At 36.0% G+C, this 24,433-nt stretch overlaps 1 protein-coding gene across 3 annotated transcripts in view; it reads left to right on the top strand.

The window, feature by feature from the left end:
• The first annotated feature begins 578 nt into the window (after positions 1-578).
• KLHL20 (kelch like family member 20) overlaps positions 579-24,433 on the top strand; it is a 44,627-nt gene continuing 20,772 nt past the window's right edge. Inside the window, exons 1-4 of one of the 3 annotated variants that reach the window (XM_036918482.2) lie at positions 579-679; positions 1,546-1,609; positions 10,890-11,463; positions 23,965-24,123. In XM_036918482.2, coding sequence (XP_036774377.1) covers positions 1,587-1,609; positions 10,890-11,463; positions 23,965-24,123 — 756 coding nt within the window. In that variant the 5' untranslated portion in view covers positions 579-679; positions 1,546-1,586. Of the gene's footprint in view, positions 761-876; positions 1,160-1,545; positions 1,610-10,889; positions 11,464-23,964; positions 24,124-24,433 lie in introns of those variants that run through there. The other 2 variants (XM_057507887.1, XM_057507888.1) reach the window with 2 other exon arrangements.

Consider the following 24,433-nt stretch of genomic DNA (forward strand, 5'->3'; position numbering starts at 1 on the left):
AATATTAAAGTGAGTTCATAGAAGAAGTGTTTGGTTAAGTGTCTGGTGGTGAATACTAAGCTAAAGGGCAAGCTCGACATAGCCTTAGAATCCTGGATAAAACCCTGGTGTCCTAAAAGCTAAACTGTAGGAAATCTGGAAGGCTAGGTCTATTTCTGATTTGGCTGTGTATCCTCAGAAGCTTGCACATACTGGGGTCCTAATAGAAATATGTTGACCCCACGTATGCATGTACAATCATTCAATCCACAATTAGGGATAAAACTGTACCAACAGGAGCTACAAATTAAAATCCCTAGCTTTCTATGAGTACTCCCATCTTTCTATTGCCTTCCTCTGGGGAAAACAAAGAAAGACGGCTTCAGTATTTCAAATACTGCAAATTCAGCGGAACACTAGCAAAGGGGTCACCTTCGGGACACAAGGAACTAGAAGGCCGACAGGCAGTCTTTGAAGTTACCCTAATTCCCAGCAAAGGGCTCGACTACTTCCTGAGCCACACCGGAACCTCTTGGCGGGATATATGGGTTCCAGAGGGAAGGATTTAGGAACAGGACCGCTTCCTGCTGCTGGCGAGGGGCGAGGGGAGGGGAGGAAATAGCTTGAGGAGCAGCATCCTGCTTTCACTAGCGGTGGCGGAGGAGGAGGCAGAGGAGGCTGCTGCAGAGTGCCGGGGCCGGTAAATTAGCGGTCTTGGAGCAGGGGACAGAGGACAGCGCCCAGAGCGCCCCTTGCAAGTCACTAGTCCCAAGTTGCCGAGGTGCCTGGTGGGGTAAAGGGGCTGTGCTTCGCCTGTCGAGAAGGGGCTGTTGGAGCTCTGGGGCTGGGCCTGGAGGGGCACCAGGCTGCGCTCTAGTGGGCTGACAGCCCTGCCCCGGAGCCAGGAGGCGCTGGACAGCTTCCCCAGACGGGCTGGAATCCGGGGGAAGAAAATGGGTACTGTGCGTCCCATTTAATCCTCGGGACCCAGCGAGATCTTGTCAAGTGGGTGGAGGACATTGTTTGGGGGACCGAGGGATAGGCTTGTAAAGAGAATGTTAGTCTGGAGCCATAGTTTCCCTGCCCTGTTCAATCTGCCCGGACTGTCCGGAGCGGAGTTGTTTTAAAAGCAAATGCCTCCTCCGATCCTGTCGCTCCGGGACAAGCTAACAGCTTTCAGGTCTGTTGTTAAACCAGTGTGTCCTCCTCTGCGTTCCATCATGTTAGTACTACTGTACGTATCTAGTGAATGTTCTTTGGGTATACTTGATGGTGAGGCCAAAATTAAATGTCTCCAAGCACTTTTTGAAGAGACGCAAGACTAACCTAGCAATTGGGACGATTTAGCGTACTTTCTCTTGCCTTCACATGTAATCATTTTGGCATTCAGAGTGAAGACAGTCATCAAAGGTACTAGGTAAAGGTTATGATTGTGCATCTGCAAAAGGCCTGTAATATAATAGAGTATAAAATTATTTCATCACTGAACGAAGTGATTATATAACGATTGTTACTGGAAAGATCAGAAGTAGCTTTTATTAAATTACTGCTTTTCTGTCGTCTTAGGTTCGGCTTTAGAGTGTGGTGAACGGTACTTTTCATGGTGCATGGAAGGAAAGCCAATGCGCAGGTAGGCATTTAGGAAGAATACCTTAGGTTTCACTTACTAAAATTCAGCACACAATAATTCAGGGCTTTATTTAAATTTTCTTTAAAGGCTTTCAAATCTTACCAAATTCTGCTTGGAACTAATGTCTGTTTTCTAAAATCAAAGGTAGTATCAGGAACTAATAGCTTTTTAATAGAGTAATATATAGAACATAAATTTCTAAAGAGTGCAATGAATTTTATGTAGTTAACATTTGAATTCTTTTTGCATGGTAATTTTTTGATAAGTAAGCATTGATTGTACTATGATACTATACAGTTTTATTATAGTCTTCAGTTCTCTATAGAATGTAGAGAGTTCTTTTGCCATACAAGAATAACAACTATTTATAATACACTGTACTGCATGTCTAATTATGGTTTGGGGTATTTCATTGATGTTCAGTAATACACTTGTTCTGTTAATTAAAATAGCTGCATTGCAGGGAAGATTGTTCAAGGACTAAAAATAAGTATTGGACATAATAACTTAGTCCATAGGAAAATAGAACAGTGTGGAAAAATATAGACAATTATAGGCCCTCCCAGCCCTAGAATTTAGTAATGCTTTTTCTCAATCTGTTCTAGCAAATAAAAGTAGACTCCTTATTGAAACAAAACCAGCTCAGATCTATTTCTTCATTTTTAAATTCATTTTACTTTTATTGAACAATATCTAATTGTTATTTAACATAAAAAATAAACAGCGTTGGCAGACCCTTTTAAGAGAATAAACACTTCCTGCTGGGGGCATGACATATTAGTTAGAACCAGGAGCAAGAACCAGAATATCTTTTTCCAAATATGTTACTGAGTTTTTGATTGACCTTGAACTGTTCATTTTCTCTGTGCCCCAATTTACTTCTCTAATGTATCTGATCAGAATATTTGGGATATTGAATGCTTGCAAATGCTTTGAGAACTCCAGATGAAAAGATGTTATGGATGTAACAAATGCCATTCCCTTCTTTATATCTTACACTATAGTAGGAATAATATTTGACTGCAAAGCACATGCAGAAATTAACAACACGTCTATTAAATGCTTCATCACTTACACTTTTAACATGATTGGGAAAACCACTAATTGCTTCTCATACTTAGCTGCCATAAATGTCATATCTTATATAATTGCTAAAATAAGAGCTTATTATTTTTAAAAAGAAGGCACAGCATGGGATCCTGTTTTTGGTCTATTAGTAATCTCTATATAAAATATTCACTTAATCACTCATACTTTTTTTTTTCTTGCCTTATTATATAATAATACCAGTTATTCAAAATCGTGTTGGAGAATTCTGGTGCCATTAATTGTTAAGTTACAGCTCTTTCTTCATCACCATCATTTGGCAAGAGCCTCGCCTACCCATTGCCCTCTGGTTTTACTGTTATCTGTAGCCTACATTTAAGTCATGGTCACACTTCCCTGCTCTTCCCTTCTGGGGCTGTCATTCTTGCTGCTGCAACCTAGAAGGTGGTTTCTGTGAAGTAATGTTGGGTTCCTGTTTAGCTGCTATTGCAGACTGAGAAGTAAATCTTTACATGCAGATTATTTGAATACATATTCATTGAGTGTGAGCTCTCATGTCTTCTATATTTTTGCATCCTTAGCACCTAATGAATATTGAATAAATATTTGAATGACTATTACCTGCAAACTTTACTTCGGGGAGGGGGAAAATATCTATGAACAAGAAATGAAAATTAGTGTTAAAAATATTCAGATTCTTAAAATTTTATGAAATTGGTTAGTGTTTTATTAGAAAAGCTTCATTGCATTCATTAACTAGCTTTATGTGTTCATCAGACACAAGTTAAAAGATACAATAGGATTTTCAGTGAAAAGTAAGTCTCCCGATGTTGACCCCAGCTCCCAGTTCCCTCCAGAGGCAACCACTGTAAATAGTTTCTTATTCATTCTTTCACAGTTATGGTAATACATATGCAGGCATATATAGACTTATCTCCCCCTTTTTAAAAACACTAATGTCAGCACATCATGCACATTCTTCTGTGTCTTTATTTTTTTACTCACAAATTATCATCGTATTGCATTATCTGTAGGTACCATAATTAACCAGTCCTTTTGAGAAACATTTAAGTTATTTCAAATGTTTTGGTATTATAACCAATTCTGCAACAATATCCTTGTAGGTAGTTTTTGCCCAAATGTGTAAGTATAGAATAAATTCTTAGATGTAGAATGCCCAGAGTATGTGAATTTTTAAATTTTGATAGATACTGACAAATTCCCCTCCATAGAGATACCAATCTACAGACTCACCAGCAATGTGCTTCTTTTCCAAGATAGTGTTTTTAATCATTTATTTCATTTAGAGATACTAAAACATTTTGCAATGTAATTCTTCCATCTTTCCTTAAATATATAAATAGGAAACCAACCTGCTTTTATTAGGAGTTGGTTTATTCACTCATCAAACATTTATATAGCACTGGTTCTATGCCCGTGTATTGCATATATGCAGATGAAGTTGTTGGGAACCTTAGGTAGAAAGATAGACATAAGCAGCTGGGTAAGGGGAAGATAAAATTCACAAAAAAAGGCACCCAAACTCTGCCCAGGTAGGGGGTCCCATGTGAAGACAACAAAGGCCTTGCAAATCAGGACCAGGCCAAACCAGTCCTAATGAGATCCCAGGGTGGGCACATCAAACAAAACTAAGAACTGCCTAAACCATACCTAATCATGGGAAACAACATGCTCACTGAGAGAATTGGCTGTAGAGATAGACCTGTCAATCAAATAACCTCACCTTGTCAATCAAAGAGCACCTCCTAGCCAGAATGTAATACAAAGGCCTCCTGCATAATGCAACTGGCCTTTGTCTACTTTGACTAAGACCCCACTCCTCCCTTGGAGTGTATTTAAATAAAACTTAACGCTTTGCTTTGCTACTGTGTCTCTGCCTTTCAATTCTTTATTACGGTGAGGACAAGAACCAAGGAGAGCAAACTCAACCCAGTAACAAAGGGGTAGAAAGAGATGTAAACAGACACCATAGTACAACATGAACAGGATTTTAATAGAGACGTAAATACAGAGGAGGGAACCTCTGCTCTGTGGAGATAAGGAAAGCTTCATAGAGATGGTGATATTTGAACTGTATCTTCTAGAAAGGATAAGAATTTGCTTTAAAATAAAGAATGTACTTTAAAGGATAAGGGTTTAAAGAAGGAGTTAATAAAAGACACCGTAAACAGAAGGAAGAGCTGTGCCAAAAAAAAAGACACCAAGTACTGGAAGTGTATGACATGTACGGATTGGTAAGTATATCTGCAGTGTAGGGTATGTGGAGGAAGAAGAAGGGGAAATGAGGAAAATCCTGGAAAATGAGGCTGCAACCATGGAAAAGAGCTGGCTTTATCCTTTATGTATGTAAGAGCCTAAGGACATTGTTATATAGATCAGATTTGTTCTTTGGGTTGAAATTTAGGAAGATAAAAGCTAAGGAGGACCTGAAGTACATCTGTGGTAGTGGATAGTGAGAGAAGAGGCTGGAATGAGAGTTTGTTTAATAGTAAATTCAAAAGGATTTTGTGAATATAGAGTAAGGAAAGGTATCCATATAAATGACTCTGGAGTTCAGCTTGGGAAACTAGGTGCTGCCATGATGATACAAGAAGACAAACAGGTTTCAAGAAAAGATTCTCTTTTATACACTTTAAGATTATTATGTCTAAGAAACAGTTAGTAGGTAGCATGTAATTGAAATATGGATCTGGGGCCGAAGAACAGTTTGAGAAGCATATTTTTAAAAAAAATCAGTACACAGAAGGTTCTTGAAGTTGTAGGCACAAATGAGGGTAGAACAGAAAAAGAGGATGCCAAGCACAGAACAGCAGGGAGTCCTAGGGGTGTTTGAGGTGGGGCCTAAGGCGAAAACTTCTCAGAATATTTAAAATGCAGCCCTTCAACTCCAAGTCCCTGCTCTTGTTCTGTCTCTTCTGAAAGAGCAGCACAGTCCAGCCATGTGGCAGCATCCTTCTTTTTTCTCCCATCTAATAATAACAGCCCCATAAACCAGATTGCCAGAGTCGTTTGTTTCAAATACTCAATCCAGTTGCCCAAGACAGTTTTGGATAATAAAGCAGTGACTTTGAAGTCAGAGGACCTACATTCAGACCAGTCCCAACACTGTCACTCCTTGTGAGCTCGGTGTAATTACCCCCACATTACAAATGAACTTGAGGATCAGAAAAGTTAAGTAATTTTGCCAGGAAGAAAACTTGAATTCATTTAACAATTCTTTATTGAACACTGGATGTAGGTGTTGGGGTAGCAGCGAACAAAAGAAAACAAAGGCCTTGTTTTCACAGAATTTAACATTCTAGTTGGGAAGAAAGCCAATATATTATGTCAGGAAGTAATATATTTAGAAGAAAAACAAGTAATGGGTGTAGAGTAGTAGGAGTTAAGAAATGCTATTTCATAGAGGGTGGTCTGATAAGTTTTGATGTTTGAGCAGGGATCTGAAAGAAATGAGGGAGCAAGCTCTCCAGGTATTTGGGGGAGGAACCTTTGCAGATGAAGGAATAGGCTCTGAGGCAAGAAAAGCATTGGCATGTCCCAGAAATACTAACGAAGTCTGTGTGAGCAAGAGTGAAGTAGTAGGAGATGAATTCAGAGAGTTAGCCAGGGAAGAAAGTCATGTAGAAGCTGGTAAACCTTATATGCCTTGTTTTTTACTTGAGTGTTTGTAAATAATTTTGAGCAGAGGAGTCGTGTAATCTGACTTTTCAAAAGGGATCATTTTGGTTGTTTAGAGAAGAGGATATAACCTGGAAAAGATGGAAGCAGGAAGACACTAGGAGGCTGTTAAGGGTGAGGATAGCCTGAATTAGGGTGGGGCTAGTGGAGATGTAGAGAAATAGTTGAATTCTGTTAGGAGGTAGAAATGACAAGATTTGCTGATGGAAGGTATGAGGAGGAGGGGACTCCAAAATTTTCAGCCTGATCAACCAGAAGAATGAAATTGCCTTTTATTAATCTGGGGATGATTAAAGGAACCACATGTTGGGGAAGGCAGAAAATGAAGGAATCAGTTTTAGATAGATCATTGAGATGTACTGAGTTTGAATGATGATGAGACACTCATAAGATCTGAATTCAGAATTTACCCAGATAGGAGATAAGGATCTTTTATCCATTTACATGTGGGTGATGGGAACCATGGGATTAGATGAGCTCCCTCAAGAGCGGGAAGAGGACAGAACTTTGGAGAATGATCACATTTAAGAGAACTCCTTCCAGCTTTGCAAACCAGACAATTGACAAGAGTATAGAAATTACCCATTATTGAAAGTCATAATCTATACTAATGCAATAATAACCACACAGTTTTTTTTTTGCTATGCTATACATTTAAAAGAAAAAGTTGGTGTGTAAAATTAGCTTCCATATTGTACTTAGGTGAAATATTGTTCATATCTGACTTTCAACAGTACCATCTTTATGTACATAATTAGGGTTGCAACAGAAACCCTTTTATTTCAACATGCAATGTAGTATTATAATAGGAATTTTTGAGTTGATCCTATCTTTAATGGTGATCCTTTTTTAAAGAAGCTTGACTGTACCACTGTTAACCAATTGATTTATTCTTTCAGCATCTACTACATACAAGGGACTGTGAAATCTTCCTTGATTGTTCATATGGGTGGTAAAAAGTATTCTTTAACCTCTCAGCTTTTGTTTCTGTCTTAAATTGTCAAGCATAAACAGTGCTGTTCCTACCAGATGTCAGAATGTTCTCTAGAACACAGACTCACCTGTCAGCTGAGGCCAAGCATAGAAAGATTGAATTTATAAGTACTTTGGAGAACCAGGTTGCTGTTGGAGAAAGGAAGAATGTGTTCTTTGTTTTCAGGTTGTGCCTTTGTAATGTAAACGCAGTCTCTTCCCAAAATGTGTTTTTAAATTCGTTTCCCAGGGTTGTTTTATTACACTGTGGTTCTTGTCAGTGCTACAGCTTTGGGGGTAGTGATAATGCCTTTCGAAGAATTATTCATCAGAGCAGAGAATCAAAAACAGAAATAACAATGATCTGGAGCATGTGTGTAGGATATCTAACCTAAGCTCTGGAAAAACCTACTGTAATATTCCTACTTTACAACAAAATGTACACAATTAATTATAGTAGCCAGATAGCTTCTGCCAGTCACATCTAGGATCTTCCCAGTATGAACAGTTTATAGATTTTGCCTTTCTAAACCACTTTTTTTTTCCTAGTTGCCCTCTTTCTGTTTATTTATGTATCTCCCCTTCTATACAATTAGGTTTTCTGATTATCTCTTTATATTACTTTGAATTTTCCTCCCTTAAAAGCAAAATGCCTTGTAATTTATAAGGAATTAGTAAATATTTGTTAAAAGAATAATTACTCTCTTAACTGAGGGGCATAGATTCTCTTGTCTCTGCATGATTATAGATGATGTGATGATTATGAAAATCCTAGTATCTTAGCTCTAATTATTTGTCAATAATTTAAGTTTGTGGCATTTCCCTGGTAAGTTAGCACCTGAGTTTCTACATATGAAGTATAAATATGTTAAAAATTTGCTTCTCTTATGTATTATCTGGAATAACTTTTTAAAAGGTAATAAACCCTTGACTATATTTTAGAAACATTTAAAGATAATTCTGAAAATTTCCTAGACCATTGCAGTTATTTTAGATAGAAAAGACTTAGGTCCAGTTCTGTTATGCCTATTTCCTTAAACCTGAAATTCATTTTGTAGGCCTTTTTTACCAAGTTACTTCACTCTTCTGATAGATAGTTTCTGGTGAAGTTCTTTATATTGACTGGATCAGAAAAACCTGCATTTAGTGCAGCTTCCTGGGCTTTTAAAAATGACTTGTATAGAAGTTTGGGTAATCAATAAGGAAAAAGCAAAATCTTATTTTGATTGGTAAAGAATCCTACAAACTACTCCCCCCGAGCACTCGCATGAATCAGGTATTAAGTATTCACAGTACCTCAGGAGATAGTGGTGGTTTATCCAAAAGCATCAGGAGACCTGCTGTACTGCTAAAAGCTTCATCATTTTGAGGACGTCACCTCATCAAATCAGGTTTCTCATTTCTTCGAGGCGAGTATCATGTTAGATGATCTGATGATCCATTCTATTCCAAATCTAGACCAACACTCTTCAAGCCGGATAACAGATTATGCCAAACAATGAAGGACACTTTTCATACTTAAAGACTCATGGAGAATATCAACCTATAGAATGTATAAACACTGACATGTATACCCTGATCCTATAATGCGGTGTTCGTCAAATTTGAGAAACTTACAAACCCTATCCCATCCACAACCCCCTTTGTTGTGTGCCTTTTTAAGAGAAAAAAATTATTACAGCCTTTCAAGAGTATGTCCTTTAACACAGTTTGGGTGATACATACTAAAATATACAGCAAACTTCCAAGGCCTTTGTATGCAGGTAGTGACCCAAGCCCCAGCTATCACCCCACCTAAACGCCACTAAAAACACCAGCAACAAGAAATCTCTGAGCAGTTCCCGCATGAAAGAGCTTCCTTCCTTCTCCTTGTAGCTTGGGCCCTAGGAGCTTGGGACTACAAGACTCAGCCAGAACTCTATTATCAATGGCTTTTAAACCTTTTTGATAAAACCTACAGCTTACCCAGGAACCCAGTTATACAAATATATATGAATTTATAGGTGTATACACACACACACAGATTGAAATATACTCGACCAAATAGAATATATACCAATATTTTTTCTTCTGTTTTATTTTTTTAGTGTCCCTTGTGATGCCCAGAATTGATTTTACAACTACACCTAGCCCCCATCTGCAGCACCCTGACCAGGGAAAAATAATAACCTCCAAACAGCCAACTTAAAATTAGACTTTTAGAAAACTATTAAATTGTAAAATGAGGAATATCTATTATGGACCTATACATTTCTTTTGTAGTGATACTAAAACTTTATTGATTCTGACCTACTCGGCAGGAACACATACAAGTACTTTTAAACAAATGAGGCTTATTGCCAGATTTATTATCTCTAACTTCAATTAGTTATTTTAAAAAATCTTTGTCTGGAGGCCCTTAAGAGTCCTGCTAAGTAAAAAATATTTCACCTGCCATCTCCTTTGCCACTTTAATGTTCATCAACTACAAAGAAAGTATTTCTTAGTAAAGATAAACTTCAATCCAGACTTGATGGCATATGATTAATTCAAAATTCATTTAAATATTAATTGAAGCATATTAGCTTAGATCTGATTTTCTTTTTTTTCAGATTCTCTTCTTTTTAGTGAACTATAGTTGACATAATATTATATTAGTTCTAGATGTATTAAAGGTGATTTGACAATTATATACATTATGAAATGTTCACCATGATAAATGTAGTTACCATCTTTTACCATGTAGTTATTACAATATTATTGTAAAAAACAGAGTTATTGACTGTATTTCTTATGCTTTACTTTCCATTCATATGACTTAATTATTTTATATTTCTAAGTTGTACCTCTTTATCCTCTTCACCTGTTTTGCCCATGCCCACATCCCCCTTCCCTGTGGTAACCACCAGTTTGTTCTCTGTTTATGAGTCTATTTCTGTTTTCACTTATTTGTTCCTTTGTCTTGTTTTTTAGATTTCACATATAAGGGAAATCATATGGTATTTGTCTTTCTCTGTCTGACTTTATTTGACTTAGCTTAATACCCTCTAGGTCTATCCATGTCACAAATGGCAAGACTCTGCACTGAACCTCAGAGAAATTTAAAATATCAACCAGTGATAATGAGAAGCAAATATTTCTGTGTTTTAGAAAAATAACAAATATCAAGATTTGGTTAAACCATATTAAAAAATTAAAGTCCATGAGTCTGTTTCATGCAGAGATAAAATAATTTACAAATGTTTTTCATAAATGTTTATTAATGTATTGCAGGCAGTTGTAAAAGATAATGGCCCAAGACAGACTAGTTTTACTACTTGTGAGATGAAAAAAGCAATATCCTTTATTTTATGGGAGTACATAGTGGAAGTGCTCTGACTTAGAATTAATACTGTACCTTCTTCAAGAGACTTAAAGGCAGTTTATGAGTCCTAGAGTTCTTAAAAGGAAGCTCTCTGGGGGCGTACTCCTAAGTTTTGGTTACATACAGGCTCCCCTATATCTGGCTTATGACCATCTTATGGCAGGAGTGAGCTTCTAATAATACTGCCAACTTCTTTTCTCTCTCCCCACATTACTGTAGGTGTACCAACATTCGACCAGGAGAGACTGGAATGGATGTAACAAGCCGCTGCACCCTTGGAGACCCCAACAAACTGCCAGAAGGGGTTCCCCAACCTGCCCGTATGCCCTATATTTCAGACAAGCACCCTCGACAAACCTTGGAAGTGATCAACCTCCTGAGAAAGCACCGTGAGCTATGTGATGTGGTGCTAGTTGTGGGCGCTAAGAAGATCTATGCCCATCGAGTCATTTTGTCAGCCTGTAGTCCCTACTTCCGAGCTATGTTTACAGGAGAATTGGCAGAGAGCCGTCAGACAGAAGTAGTGATCCGAGACATAGATGAGAGGGCTATGGAACTACTGATTGACTTTGCATATACCTCCCAGATAACTGTGGAAGAGGGCAATGTTCAGACCCTTCTGCCAGCTGCTTGCCTCCTCCAGCTGGCAGAAATACAAGAAGCTTGCTGTGAATTCTTAAAGAGACAATTAGATCCTTCTAACTGCTTGGGCATCCGGGCTTTTGCTGACACACATTCATGTCGTGAGTTACTAAGGATAGCAGACAAGTTCACTCAACATAACTTTCAAGAGGTGAGTTGTACTTGGTCACTCAAATGCATTCAAATGTATTTGTCAGGAGAGCAATATAGGTTCAAAATCTGCTAACACGTCCCTGCTGATTCTAACTCATAATATCAAATAAGTTGTTATAAATTCTAAGCCTAGTTTAAATTTTAGAGGCCAATTTTGTATTCTGTCTGCAGAAGTTCAAGTTTAGAGATTGATTCTCCCTAGCCATATTCATAAAAGGCTAACTTAAAAGCCACAGTACAGTTTATTAATTCATAGAGAGATCTGTGTCTGATAAGATAACGGATATCAGTTATTTGCATGAAGCATTTCCTTCCTAATGATGTGGATTGTTCAGCAGAATAAATTATAGATCAGAGGTTATTTGATGAAGCAACAGAAAAAATGAAATTAGATATTATCAAAAGAGTTTTCTATTATCCATTATTTTTCATTTATTCAATAAATATTTGTAAAGCTGCCATCTTTCAGCAGCTGTGCTTGGGACAAAGACAACAGTAGTGAACGAGACACCTGGAGAGTCTGTTCTCGTGGACGTTAGCATGGAAGACAGCCACTGAATGCATGAATATTTAATTACAGTTAGTAGATGCTACCAACAGCAGCCCTGGATGATTTAACAGTGCATTGCAGAGAGACTTCAGTTTGGTTCTGGAACAGCTCATGCAAAATTCTAAGGCATGAAGAATAATTAGTTTGAGGAACTGAAAGACCCCAATGAGACCCAGACAGCAAAAGGGAGAATGTTATATGATGATCTTAACAGAAGAAATGGAGCCAGATGACACTGGAGTTAACAGACCATATTAAGAATCTGAAATTTACTCAAGAGCTATAGAAAACCACTAACAGGTTTTAAGCAAAAAGAAGACATGGTCCATTTTATACTTTTGTCACTCTTCAGTCCACCAGGATCACCTCCAATGGATCAAAGATTTAAAAATACAAAATGAAAGCATGAAAATATTAGAAGATGACATGGAGCAATTCTTTTATGAAGAAAGCTTTTTTAATTGACTAAGAAGGCATAGAAGAAAATATTGATGGATTTGACTCTATAAAAGAAAACAATTCCTACATGGTAAAACAAAACAATAATAAAAAGACCAAAGTCAAAGACAAAATGGGGAAAAATATTGCAACTCATATCACAAAAATAGTCTCCTTAATACATCAAGAGTTCCTGTTGGTCAATAACCTAGACCAAGGACCTAACAGAAATGGACAGTAAACAAATTCAGATTGTCCTTAAACATGAAAACCTACTTAAGCTTGTTTATAACTGAAACACAAAACTATACTAAAGTACTATTTTTTATCTATCAGACTATAAATATCCAGAAGTTTGATTGCATAGCCTGTTGACAAGGCCATGGAGAAATAGCTACATGACTAGTGTGAGTCTAAATTGATACAGCCCCTTTAAAGGAAATTTGACAATATCTATCAAAATTACACACTTTTTGCCCACACTCTGACTCAGCAATCCCGTTTCTGGGAATTTGTACTACAGAATGTGCTGGAGAGAGAAACAGTTTAAGGAGGTAAAATCATAGGTTCTATTTTAGATATATTCAGTTTGAAATGACTGTGAGATATCTACACTGAGCAAGCAACTGTTTATGAGTCTGTATCTTAGAAAAGAGGTTAGACTGAGATTAAAATTTAGCAGTCATCCACATAGTAATTAATTCATAGGAATTAAAATACAACTTAATCCTTTTTAGGCAGGGCATAACCTGGAAGCCATAAAAGAAAAGATTGATAAGTTTGTGTGAAAAATTAAAACTTTCTTACAATTAAAAAACACCATGAACAAAGTAAAACAATCAGTGCCAAAGAGATCACCTAGTGGGGGGAGAAGAGAAGAGCTCTAAAATTCTTCCGGTTTTGAAGGATGGTCAGTGAAAGAACTGGCAAAGGACACTGGGAGTACCTGGAGAAGAAAGAGGAAAGCCAGAAGTGTGGGGCCATGAGATGTAAAGGAAGGCATCGTTTTAAGAAGGAGAAAATAATGTGTCTTTTAAACATGTGCAGATGCTAGAATAGTCAGGAAATTTATGAAAATTAGTATTAGAGCCATTGGCCTTAACAAATATTAAAACATTACAAGCATTTTGGTGTTAGAGAAGGAACATATCAGTGGAGCTGAAAAGAGTCCAAAAGCAAACATTTCAAGTCAGTGTGGGAAAGTTTAATAAATGTCATTAGGAAAATTGGCAGTTTGGGAGAAAAAAATAAACTCTTTAAACAGATGGAATTCCCAGTGGGAAATAATATAAACTCAAAAAGAAATGCTAAAAGTTCTAGAAGATAGCATTAGTAGGCTGAAAGTAAAAATGGCCTAAGCAGGATATAAGCCAGAAGCCATAAAGAAAGATTGATAAATTTGATTGTACAAAAATTTAAATTTTTTGTTCTTTATAACAACAAAGTACCATACACACTAAATCAAAAGTCAATGCCAAAGAAAAAGCCTGATGGAGCAAAACAGCAGCAGACTCACAGAACCCAAGAATGGACTAACAGTTACCAAAGGGAAAGGGACTGGGGAGGATGGGTGGGAAGGGAGGGATAAGGGGGGGGTAAGAAAGGGGGCATTACGATTAGCATGTATAATGTGGGGGGGGGCGCACGGGGAGGGCTGTGCAACACAGAGGAGACAAGTAGTGATTCTACAGCATCTTACTACGCTGATGGACAGTGACTGCAGTGGGGTATGTGGGGGGGACTTGGTGATGAGGGGAGTCTAGTAAACATAATGTTCCTCATGTAATTGTAGATTAATGATACCAAGATAAAAAATAAAAAAAAGTCAATGCCAAACTCAAAAAACCCATTTGAAACATATATGACAGGAAAAAAAAGCACTGATTCCTGTGAAACAAATGGCAGTGAGAAAACCATGAAAAGCACAGTAGAAAAATAGGGCATGAATAAGCAATGCATAAAAAGATACTCAAATGTGAAATAAATATATGAAAGGATGCTCACCCTTACACATAATTAAACATACATCAAAATGAGATACCATTTTTTAATCTGATTGGAAAAATAATTTTCAATTTTATTTGAAAAAAACTCAAATTTACAAGGAATTATAGGGAAAAAGAACCTTTCGTAAACCCTTTCACACAGATTCATCAGTTATTAACATTTTGTCATATTTGCTTTCTTATTCTCTCCTTGTTCCATAAATATTTTTCTCTGAACAATTTGAGTATATTGCATACATCACATTCTTTTGCTCCTGAGCACTTCACTGTGTATTTTCTAGGACCAAGGACATTCCTTTACATAGAATTCTCTTACATGATTCAGGCATCAAATTCAGGAAACTTAACATCAATAAAAATATGATTAATCCATAGTCCATATTCCAGGTTCACCATTTGTCTCAGTATCTCTTTATAACACTTTTTTTCCCAGTTCAGGATCCAGAGCAGGATCATGCATTGCATTTAGTTGTGTCATGTCTTGATAATGTGGAGCACTTCTCTCCGTCTTCAAGAGTATAGTCCGTTCACGTTGTAGAATGTCTCCCAGTGTGAGCTTGTCTGATGTTTCCTCCTGTGTAGGTTCAGGTTATATATTAGAATACTACATACGTGATCATTTTGTCCTTAGTGTATCATATCAGTACTCACATGACATCTGTTTGTCCTGTCACTGATTATGTTAACTCTGATGACATGGTTAACTGGGGTCCTCAAAATTTCTTCTCTATTAAGTTACTATTTTTTCCTTGTGTAATTTGTAAGAACTTTTATGGAGAGATGCTTTGAAATCTATGTAAATATCCTATTCCTCATCAAACTTTCACTCAAGATGTTAGGATCCTTTAATAATTTCTGCCTGAATTGGTTATTACTATGATGGTTGCAAAATAGTGACTTAAAAAAAACAAACCTCCATTTTTCTATCTACATTCTGCTGTAAGGAAGAATTTTCCTTGTTCTGATTGATTGATTACCATTATTGATTCACAGACTCTTAGTCTAGCCGATGGATTATAGTTTTTTGTTGGCAATTATTATTTTGATGCTTTATAATGTGGTTTATCCTTCCTGTGTTTACTCTTGTAAAATTAAGCATATATATATATATATATCTTATTTCCATTTATTTTCTACACAAAAGGTAGCATTCTATATATTTTCTGTTGCACTTTGCTTTTTTCTTAGTGTATACTGGAATTCATTACATCAACTGATATATGTATGTTTTCTTCCATTTGTTTTCTACACAAAAGGTTGTACTGTGTGTGTTTTCTCTGTTGCACTTTGCCATTTAATGTATTCATTCATTTATTCCAATTCATTATTGTTCTGTCTTCACAGCTGCATTGTTCTCCTTGTGTGGACATACCAGTTTGTTCAGTCTCATTTGTTTGACCATTTAAATAGTGTTTGAAAGTAGCCATTACAAATAATGCTTCAATGAATAGCCTTGCGTATGAATATTTCAGTTGTTGGGGGTTTATCTTCAGGATAAATTCCTAGAAATGGGCTTGCAGGGTCAAAGGTTAGCTGCATATGTAATGTTCTTAGATATCACCAAATTCCCCTCTATATGGATTGAACCATTGTGACTCAGTAATACATGAAGTTGAGTGTTTTTCCTCACTGTCTCACCAACAGAATGTATTGTCAACCTTTTGATTTTTTGCCAATCTAATAGATGAGAAATAGAATCTCAGGTGGTTTTAATTTGAGTTTCTCTTAAAATGAGTAAAGCTGAGTACCTTTCATATGTTTAAAGGCTATTTTTATATATTTTTTGTGACTGTTAATGTATTTTGCCCATTTTTCTATTCGATTTTTGGTCTTTTGTCTCCTCAATGTTTTAAAGATCTCTCTATATTAATAGTGATAGCCTTGTATTTGTGATATAAGTTACAGACTTTTTTATCTCATTTGCATTTGCCTTGAACTCTTGCTTATGGTATTTTTGGTCATACAAAAGTTTTTTGTTTTTTTTAATAAGTGTCAGATGAATCAGTCTTTTCCTTTATTGCATCTGTATTTTGAGGCACAGTCTGAAAGTTTTCCCTACATCTGGATTACAGAGGAATTCACCCACATTTTTTCTAGTATTTATATTGTCTCTCTGAGTTTATATTGCATTTAATGTGAAACAGGGACCTAATATTATCTTTTTCTAAATGGTTATCTAGTCCCATTGTGATTTATCCTTATTTAAAAGTCTCTCTTTACCCAGTGACTTGAGATAACATCTTTATTATGTACTAAATTTCTGTATGTGCTTGGTTCTGAACCTTCTCTTGTAGGCTATACAACAGTGCCTCACTGTTTTCTACAATATTTTAATTATTGAGGATTTTGTAGTATATTTTAATATGTAGTAGCACTAATACCCTCATCATATAATTTTTTTTTCCAGTGTTGTCTTAACTTTCTTGAATGCTTATTTTTCCAAGTATCACCCAGTTCTAAGAAAAAAACTTGTTGGTTTGTTGGTTTTGTTTATTGAGATCATACTAATTTATAAGTTCACTCAAGAAGCATAGTCATTTTTATGACTTGAGTTGTCCTAACCGAGAATGAGAAATATCTTTCCATTTCTTCAGTTCTGTTTTTGTATCTCTCAGGAATGTTTAATAGTTTAGTTCATTTAGGTTTTGTATATCTCTTGTTACATTTATTTCTAAGTATATTTTTTGTTGCTGTTGTAAATATGTTTTTCTCCTTCATTATATCTTCTACCCACTTATCATTCATCTATTGAAAACTACCTTACTGAATTTTTTTATTCTTTGAGTTACTTTAATCACTGATTCTTTAGTTTTCTGAGCATCCTACCATGTCATCTGCATATTGATGGTTTTATTTCTTCTTTTCCAATTGTTAATGCCTCTAATTGTCTTCTTCTTCTGTTGCTTGGGCTAATACTTCTAGTAAAATGTTAAATACATAGTAATGGAAATATTGGACATACTTCTTTAGTTTCTGGTGTTATTTAGAATGCCTCTGGTGTTTTTCCATTAAGTAATAATACTAGCTTTAGGGGTGAGGTGTGACTATTTTATCATATTAAGGAAGTATCCATGTTCAACAATTCCTTTTTTCTTGGAAGCTTTTTATTAGGAATGATGTTGAATTTTACCAAGGCTTTCAGTATTTATGGAGGTAATCATATGAATTTTGTCCTTTAACCCATTAGTATGAGTTATGTTAGTGGAATACTAAAACTGAAGCATCTTGGATTCTTGGTATACACCTTTTGGTTGTGGTGCGATGTTGAAATCTATTCACTAATACTTAATGTGTTTATATTGCTATCTCTAAGTGATATTAATCCTTAACTTCTTTAGGCTGTCTGTCAGGTCAGAAATGTTATAGTTCATGAAAATGAGTTAAGAGTTTTCCTTCATGTTTTATGCTTTGAAACAATTTATACAATACTGGGACTGTAGACTCTAAAAGTTTCTTGTGAAACCATCTAGGCTTGGTGCTTTTTTGTGAAGTAGTTAACTGACAATTTTGTCTATTTCTTCTATGAACCTTTCTTTTTTTACTAGGTTCAATTTTGGTAAACTGTATTTCCCTAGAAAAGTATCAGTTTCATCTGGGTTTTCAAGTTTACCTGCATAGAGGTGTACAAAGTAATTTTTAACTTTTAAATTTCTGCATCAGTAGTTACTTACCCCTTTATATTTTATATATGTGTACTTTCAGTGTTTCTTTCCTTGAATGAGGTAGCTGGTGGTGTATCTATTTTGTTTATTTTTTTACAAAGAATCAGTATTTTGACTTATTAATTAGATCTATAGCCTTTTTTCTCTATTTCATTCTATTCTCACTTTACCTTTATTATTTCCTTCCTTGTGCTCTCTTTTGGGTTGCTGTTATTTTTCTGGCTGCTTGAGTTGAGAATTTATTTATTTTCTTTTTTTATATTAACTATTGTTAAGTGTTTAAATCCATAATTTTCCTCTGATCACTGTCTTAAGTATATTTAATAGATTCTTGTCTTTAGTGCTTGTCATTGTTTTACAGTAATTCTGTTTATATTTCTGTTTACCAAGAACTATTAATAGAAAAAAATTTCATTTTCAGGTGGAAGTGTTTTTTTTATTGATTTTAATTTCTAGTGTTAGTGTATTGTAATATGTTGTGTATAATATTTCTACTTCATGTAATTTATATAATTTATTGACATTTTCTTAGTAACCTAATATATGATCAATTATTCTGACTATTCCATATGTGCATGAGCAGAAAATATATTTTCTGGGCTCTATTCTCATAGTATAGTATTTTATATATATCCATAGATCTGCCCTATTTATTATGTTACCTAGCCTTTATAGTCTTACTTTTTGTCTGTAGACCTGCATGTTAAAGTCTCTAGTTAGCATGTTTCTTATTATTTCTCCTTGCATCATCTGCAGTTTATATAGGTGGTTGCTTTGTTGCTTGATGCATATATAATTATGATTTTGCATCTTAACTGCAGATTGAGACTTTTAGCTTTATAAAGTGTCCTCCTTTGACAATTTATTCTTTTATTATTTGAATACCTTGTCTGCTATCTGGCTTTTAGTTCCTGTTTTCTTTGTGTTTCCACTTGCCTGATGTATCTTTGCTCATCTCTTTACTTTTTGTTCTGGTGGTTACTTTTATAAACTAGATAAAAAAGAGCAAGTTAAACCCAACATAAAGACAAGGAAGAAAATAATAAAGGTTACAGCAAAGAGCAATGGTTCTTTGAAAAAAAATTTATGAACCTTTAGCTGTACTGATCAAGAAAAAAAGGAGAGAAGACAAATTGCCAGTATCAGAAATAAAAGAGATATCATTACAGATCCATCAGGCATTTAAGAAGATAATAAAGGAATATTATGAAAAATATTTTGCCAATAAATTCAGCAACTGAGATGAAATGGGCAAATTCTTTGAAAAACACAAATTATAAAAACTGACTCAAGAAGAAACAGAAAAGCAGAGCAACCCTACTTCAATGAAAGAAATTGAATTCATAATTTAAAAACCTTCCCACAAAGAAAATGCCAGTACCAGATGGTGAATTCTGTCAAACATCTAAGGAAGAAATAATTCTAATCCTACACAAAGTCAGAAAAAGGAGGAAGAGGTCCAACTAAGGGCAAAATTGCCCTCATATCAAAACCACAGACACCAAAAACTGCAGATCAGTATCTCATGAATTTAGATGGGAAAACCTTAATGAAGTTAGTAAATTGATTCCAACAAAATATGAACAGAGGACTACATAGTGACTAAATGGAGTTTGTACCTCACTAAAGTTAATAGAGCCCATATTTTACAGTCACACTTAATTTCTCATTCAAAACAATCTAACTTCTTCAAAGAGCTTCTTTAACAGGCTTGACTCTTAACTTCTTTCCACTATTTTCAAATATCAAATCCATTCTCCAAAAGTAAAGATAAACCATCAGTGAGCATTTCCAAAATAATTTGCCAAAGTCATTGGATCCCAGATTAAGAATTTCCTTCTTTAGAACCTTTTGAGATGATGGTAATGTTCTATGCAGTGATTGTGGTCATGGTTACATAAGCATATACATTTATCCAAACTCATTGAATTGTATATTTAAAATAAATAAGGTTGATTAAAAAAATTTTTTTTGCTTTAGCCATAGCTTGTATTTTAGATCTAAGGTAGTTGCAAATATCTGAAGACTATCTTTAACAGTAGAGAAAGATTGGGAATCCTTTCCAGTTCTACCCGTGCCTCTGAAGTAAACTTGGTATCTACCACAGTGAATTCCCAGTGAGGAAACTTTACCCTTGTTCATGGACTAGAATGGTTTTATGTAGATACAAAAAAAAAAAAAAAAGTCACCATTTGGGGCTTAACACTTGTGATTCATTTAAATTATTTTTTAACTTAAATCTATATTTAATTTCCTATTTCATTAGCCTAGCTTAACATGAATTTTAAAATTGCTTTTCAACTTTAACAGCACTAAATTTATCATTCATTTCTATTGGAACAACTCTAGCTGATTTTGCTTATTCATTCTTGTTTTGAATTTTATTCATTCTTCATACTGCATCTACATTCATCTAAAGAAACTAACAGTAAATTTATTACCATAACAGTGTGCGACTTAAAATTCAGATTCCTGTAAACTCTTATTTTAAAAAGCTGGTATCTTAAAGCATTCTTTTTAACCTGGTGATTTGGCTCAAGAATTTCAGTGCTAGAATTGCCCTAACAGTAGATCATTAATATATTTTCCTTGTTGATGGACAAAAGAAATGACAGTTTCACCAGACTTTATCAAGAATATTATTTTTACTCTTTGCTCTTAGTACCAAACAAATCTTTTCTCATGCAATTTTTGTGTCTTAGCATTTAATGTTTCCAGTAAGTGACTATTATGGTGGTTTATGCATGCATTCTAAACTTGGTGATCCTTGATATTTATTTAACACTTGGTTTATAATCAGTAAGTTTATAATCACAAGATCCAAAAAGAATATTAAAGTACTTCACAAAGATATACAATACCATGCTTGTATGTAAATAAAGAGATCAGAAAATAAGAAAGTAAGATACAGCCATGGCTAAAGTTTTGCATGTTGTGAAGGCCAGCACACTTAATTTGGAGCTAGGCCCCAAGTTTAGCTATTGACTTTATAGTGCCCAACACAGGGTTGCCAGGTAAAATACAGGGTGCCTAGTTAAATTTGAACTTCAGATGAACAACAAATAATTGTTTTAGTGTAAATATGTCCTGTATTTTATTTGCTACATCTGACAACCCTGCCACAGAGTTCAGTGCAGCCATTCGGACTGCCAAGTTACTTGACCAGGCAGCCTCAGCTAAAATTTAAAGGTTACTATTCCATTTCCTGTGAATCCCAGAAAGCCTCTCACTCAGAGGATTTTAAGACTTGTGCCATATAACTTGAAATGTTCATTAGTATTTTCCAAGTATAGCTGACTTTATGGTCCTTAACTTTTATTTTGAAATTTGTATTTTTTTCTAACTTGGGGAAAACATTCTTAATCAGATATTCAAATTATTAGGACTTACCTCATATCCTGCTGAATATTCTAATTTTTTGATGAGCATGAAAATGGTGCTCTCCCAAGAGAATACATCATATGCAATGCATTAGAGGTCACGCAGGAGGAATTTGAGCTCTTCACCACATCGTTCCTGTACTGATAGACATCCCATGTAGCACAGTCTTCTGAATGAGAGAGCCAACCGCATGGAGTGTAGCAGTGACTAGCTCTCTCCTGTTTTGCACCCTGTCCCTTTTACTCTATATACTGATGACAAGATTGACAAGATCTTGGGATTTGTGGCTCGACTGCAGAACAAGGTAATATCCTTGTTGCAATTTCATCTCTGTTCTGATGAATGTTGGTGTGTTTTTAGTTTCTCATTGATACATATGTATATATATATATATATATATATCAGAGTGTTTTGGTCCTCAGAGATTTTTATGGGTCTAACTCCTCATTATATTCATTCTTGCTCATAGAAATGCTGATACCTCATTCTTTTTTCAAACTGGCCCCTTAGTGTTTCTGCCCTAGACACTGCCCTTGCAGCAACCAGGCTTCCTCTAAAAGCTTTTTCCCTATTTTTTTTTTTTTGTATACCTCTTATATTTCTGGAGCTATAATTTAGTGTAGTTCAGTTTGTTTTGAATATAAATTTTTATTTTGATAATTCATTTTAGTAAAAAGATGTCATTTTTCTTAAATTACTTGAATCACAAATTTTTTCCTGAATTCTAATTGTGTCCTCTGTATTTTCCTTTGTTCCCTTTTTCAAACATTGATAAGACTTATTTTTTAGAGCAGTTTTAGGTCCACAACAAAATTGAGGAGAAAGTACAGAGTTCCTATACATACCCCCGGTCTCTCCATACACACAGCCATCCCAACTATCAACATCCTGTTGTCAGGCACCTGTGTCTGGGGAGGTCTCTCCCTGTGCACTAGGCAAAACCTCAGCCTGGACAGGGGAGGGTTCTTGACTCCAATCAAGAAAGAATTCTTGGGTCTCAGTCTCAGGTCAGATGAATGTAGGTAAGGAAGGAATTCATCTCAAAGCGGGAGTAGCAGCAAACGGCAGCAGCCCTGCAGGCAGCAGAGAGCAAGGAAGAACAGAGGGAGGAAAGGGAAACTCATTGAACTCCTGCTCGGCATGGGGCAGATCCCTTGCCAACTCCTGAAGCCAAGTCATCTGACATCCAGTGTCCACTTGAATCTGCACAGTGTTGATCTAAGCTCCTCCCACCCCAGGGTTTCGGGGAGCTGCAGAGCACTGGATGGAATGAGATTGTGTTCTGAGAATTTAGCAAAGCAAAGAAAGGAGATTTTCGGGCAGACTGCTAAAGAGCATGATCGTACCTCTGCAGTCTCATCCAGGTCACCCAGGTGACAGGAACTTGCAAGCCCAAGTCAGAGATCTAAGTAGCATACTTGTCTGAAGTAGGACAGAGAGAGAGAAGACTAGTGCTTAAGTCTAGAAAATTGAATGAAATAGCAAAGTAACAAAGACACTTACTACTGGGAAAAGGGGTCTCTTGTTAATCTCCCAGGAGGCTTGGAAGAGTGTGGAGACAAAATGCAGTAAGTTGAGCAGCAAGGCTTTATTTAAGGCAAAATACACACTCAAAGAAAAGGGAGTGTGGGTAACCTCAGCGAGAAGGCATGCTTAAAGGCTGAGGATTCTATCTCTTAAAGCTTTCAAGAATGGGGCAAAGGGCCAGGGGATGTGTAGGCTTGACATGTGGTCTCATGATGTCTCTCTCCGGTCAGAGACACTATGCCATAACTCATAGTCAGTCCTCTAGATTCTCTGTCAGATAAACTTAACACAAGGAATTTCTTAATCCTGTTCTTCTTCAAGATAAGAGTTACCCTCAAGCAGTGGGGACATATTATTTAGGACTGCTTGCTCTGCCTTAAGACAGGGTAGGTTATTGGCTGATTACCATAAAATAAGTTAGGAATCTTAACCTCCTAACTCCCAGGTTTTTAAAATGAAATCTTAGCCTTGATGGAGTCCCTCCTGTTCTTACTGCACTATTTATGTCTTGGTATTTTCATCATAGGCAGGAAAAATTAATCATGATGCTTGTCCCATGCCCCTGCCCTACCTCAGTCCTACCCAGAGAGGTACATTCGTTAGAACTGATAAACTTAAATTGACATGCTGTTATCACCCAAGTCCATAATTTACATTAGCGTTCAATCTTGGTGATGTACATTCTATGGGTTTTGACAAATGTATAATGACACGTATCCACCATTGTAGTATCATACAGGACAGTTTCATTGTCCCGAAAATTCTCTGCGCTTTGCCTGTCTTTGTTCCCTTTTTTAAACTTTTCTTCTCCCCTGGTACTGTTTTGAACTTTGGCTGCATTGTAGTACAGAGCTTTGCCCCATAACCCTAAAGAAAAATACTGTGACTATAAATGATCACAGCATTTTTTCTTTTATTCACCTAACTTTGAACAGGTGATGGAAAGTGAAGAGTTCATGTTGCTTCCAGCCAATCAGCTCATTGATATAATATCTAGTGATGAACTAAATGTCCGCAGTGAAGAACAGGTGTTCAATGCAGTGATGGCCTGGGTCAAATACAGTATTCAAGAAAGACGGCCCCAGTTACCCCAGGTATGATAGAAATGCTTCTCTAAATGCTTGTACTGGATGAAATATATGTACTTGACTTGTAAAACAGAGACAGTTCTCACTGTCCCTTACATTAGACTGTAAGAAAGACTATCCATCTACTTCCAAATAATCAAGGAGACAGGTAAAGAAGCATTTTAAGTGTCTATCATTATGAACTTTTGCCCCTTTCCTATTTTGCATCAACTCTAGGTTTGGGCTATAGCACAAGTCAGAACCTAAGTTGTACAAAATAAGTAAAAGAAAGTAAGATGGCAAATATTATGCCTCCCTTCCCTGTGGCTTGGAAATC

The sequence above is a fragment of the Manis pentadactyla genome, chromosome 9, assembly GCF_030020395.1.
Source record: "Manis pentadactyla isolate mManPen7 chromosome 9, mManPen7.hap1, whole genome shotgun sequence".
In the NCBI taxonomy this organism is placed as follows: Eukaryota; Metazoa; Chordata; class Mammalia; order Pholidota; family Manidae; genus Manis; species Manis pentadactyla.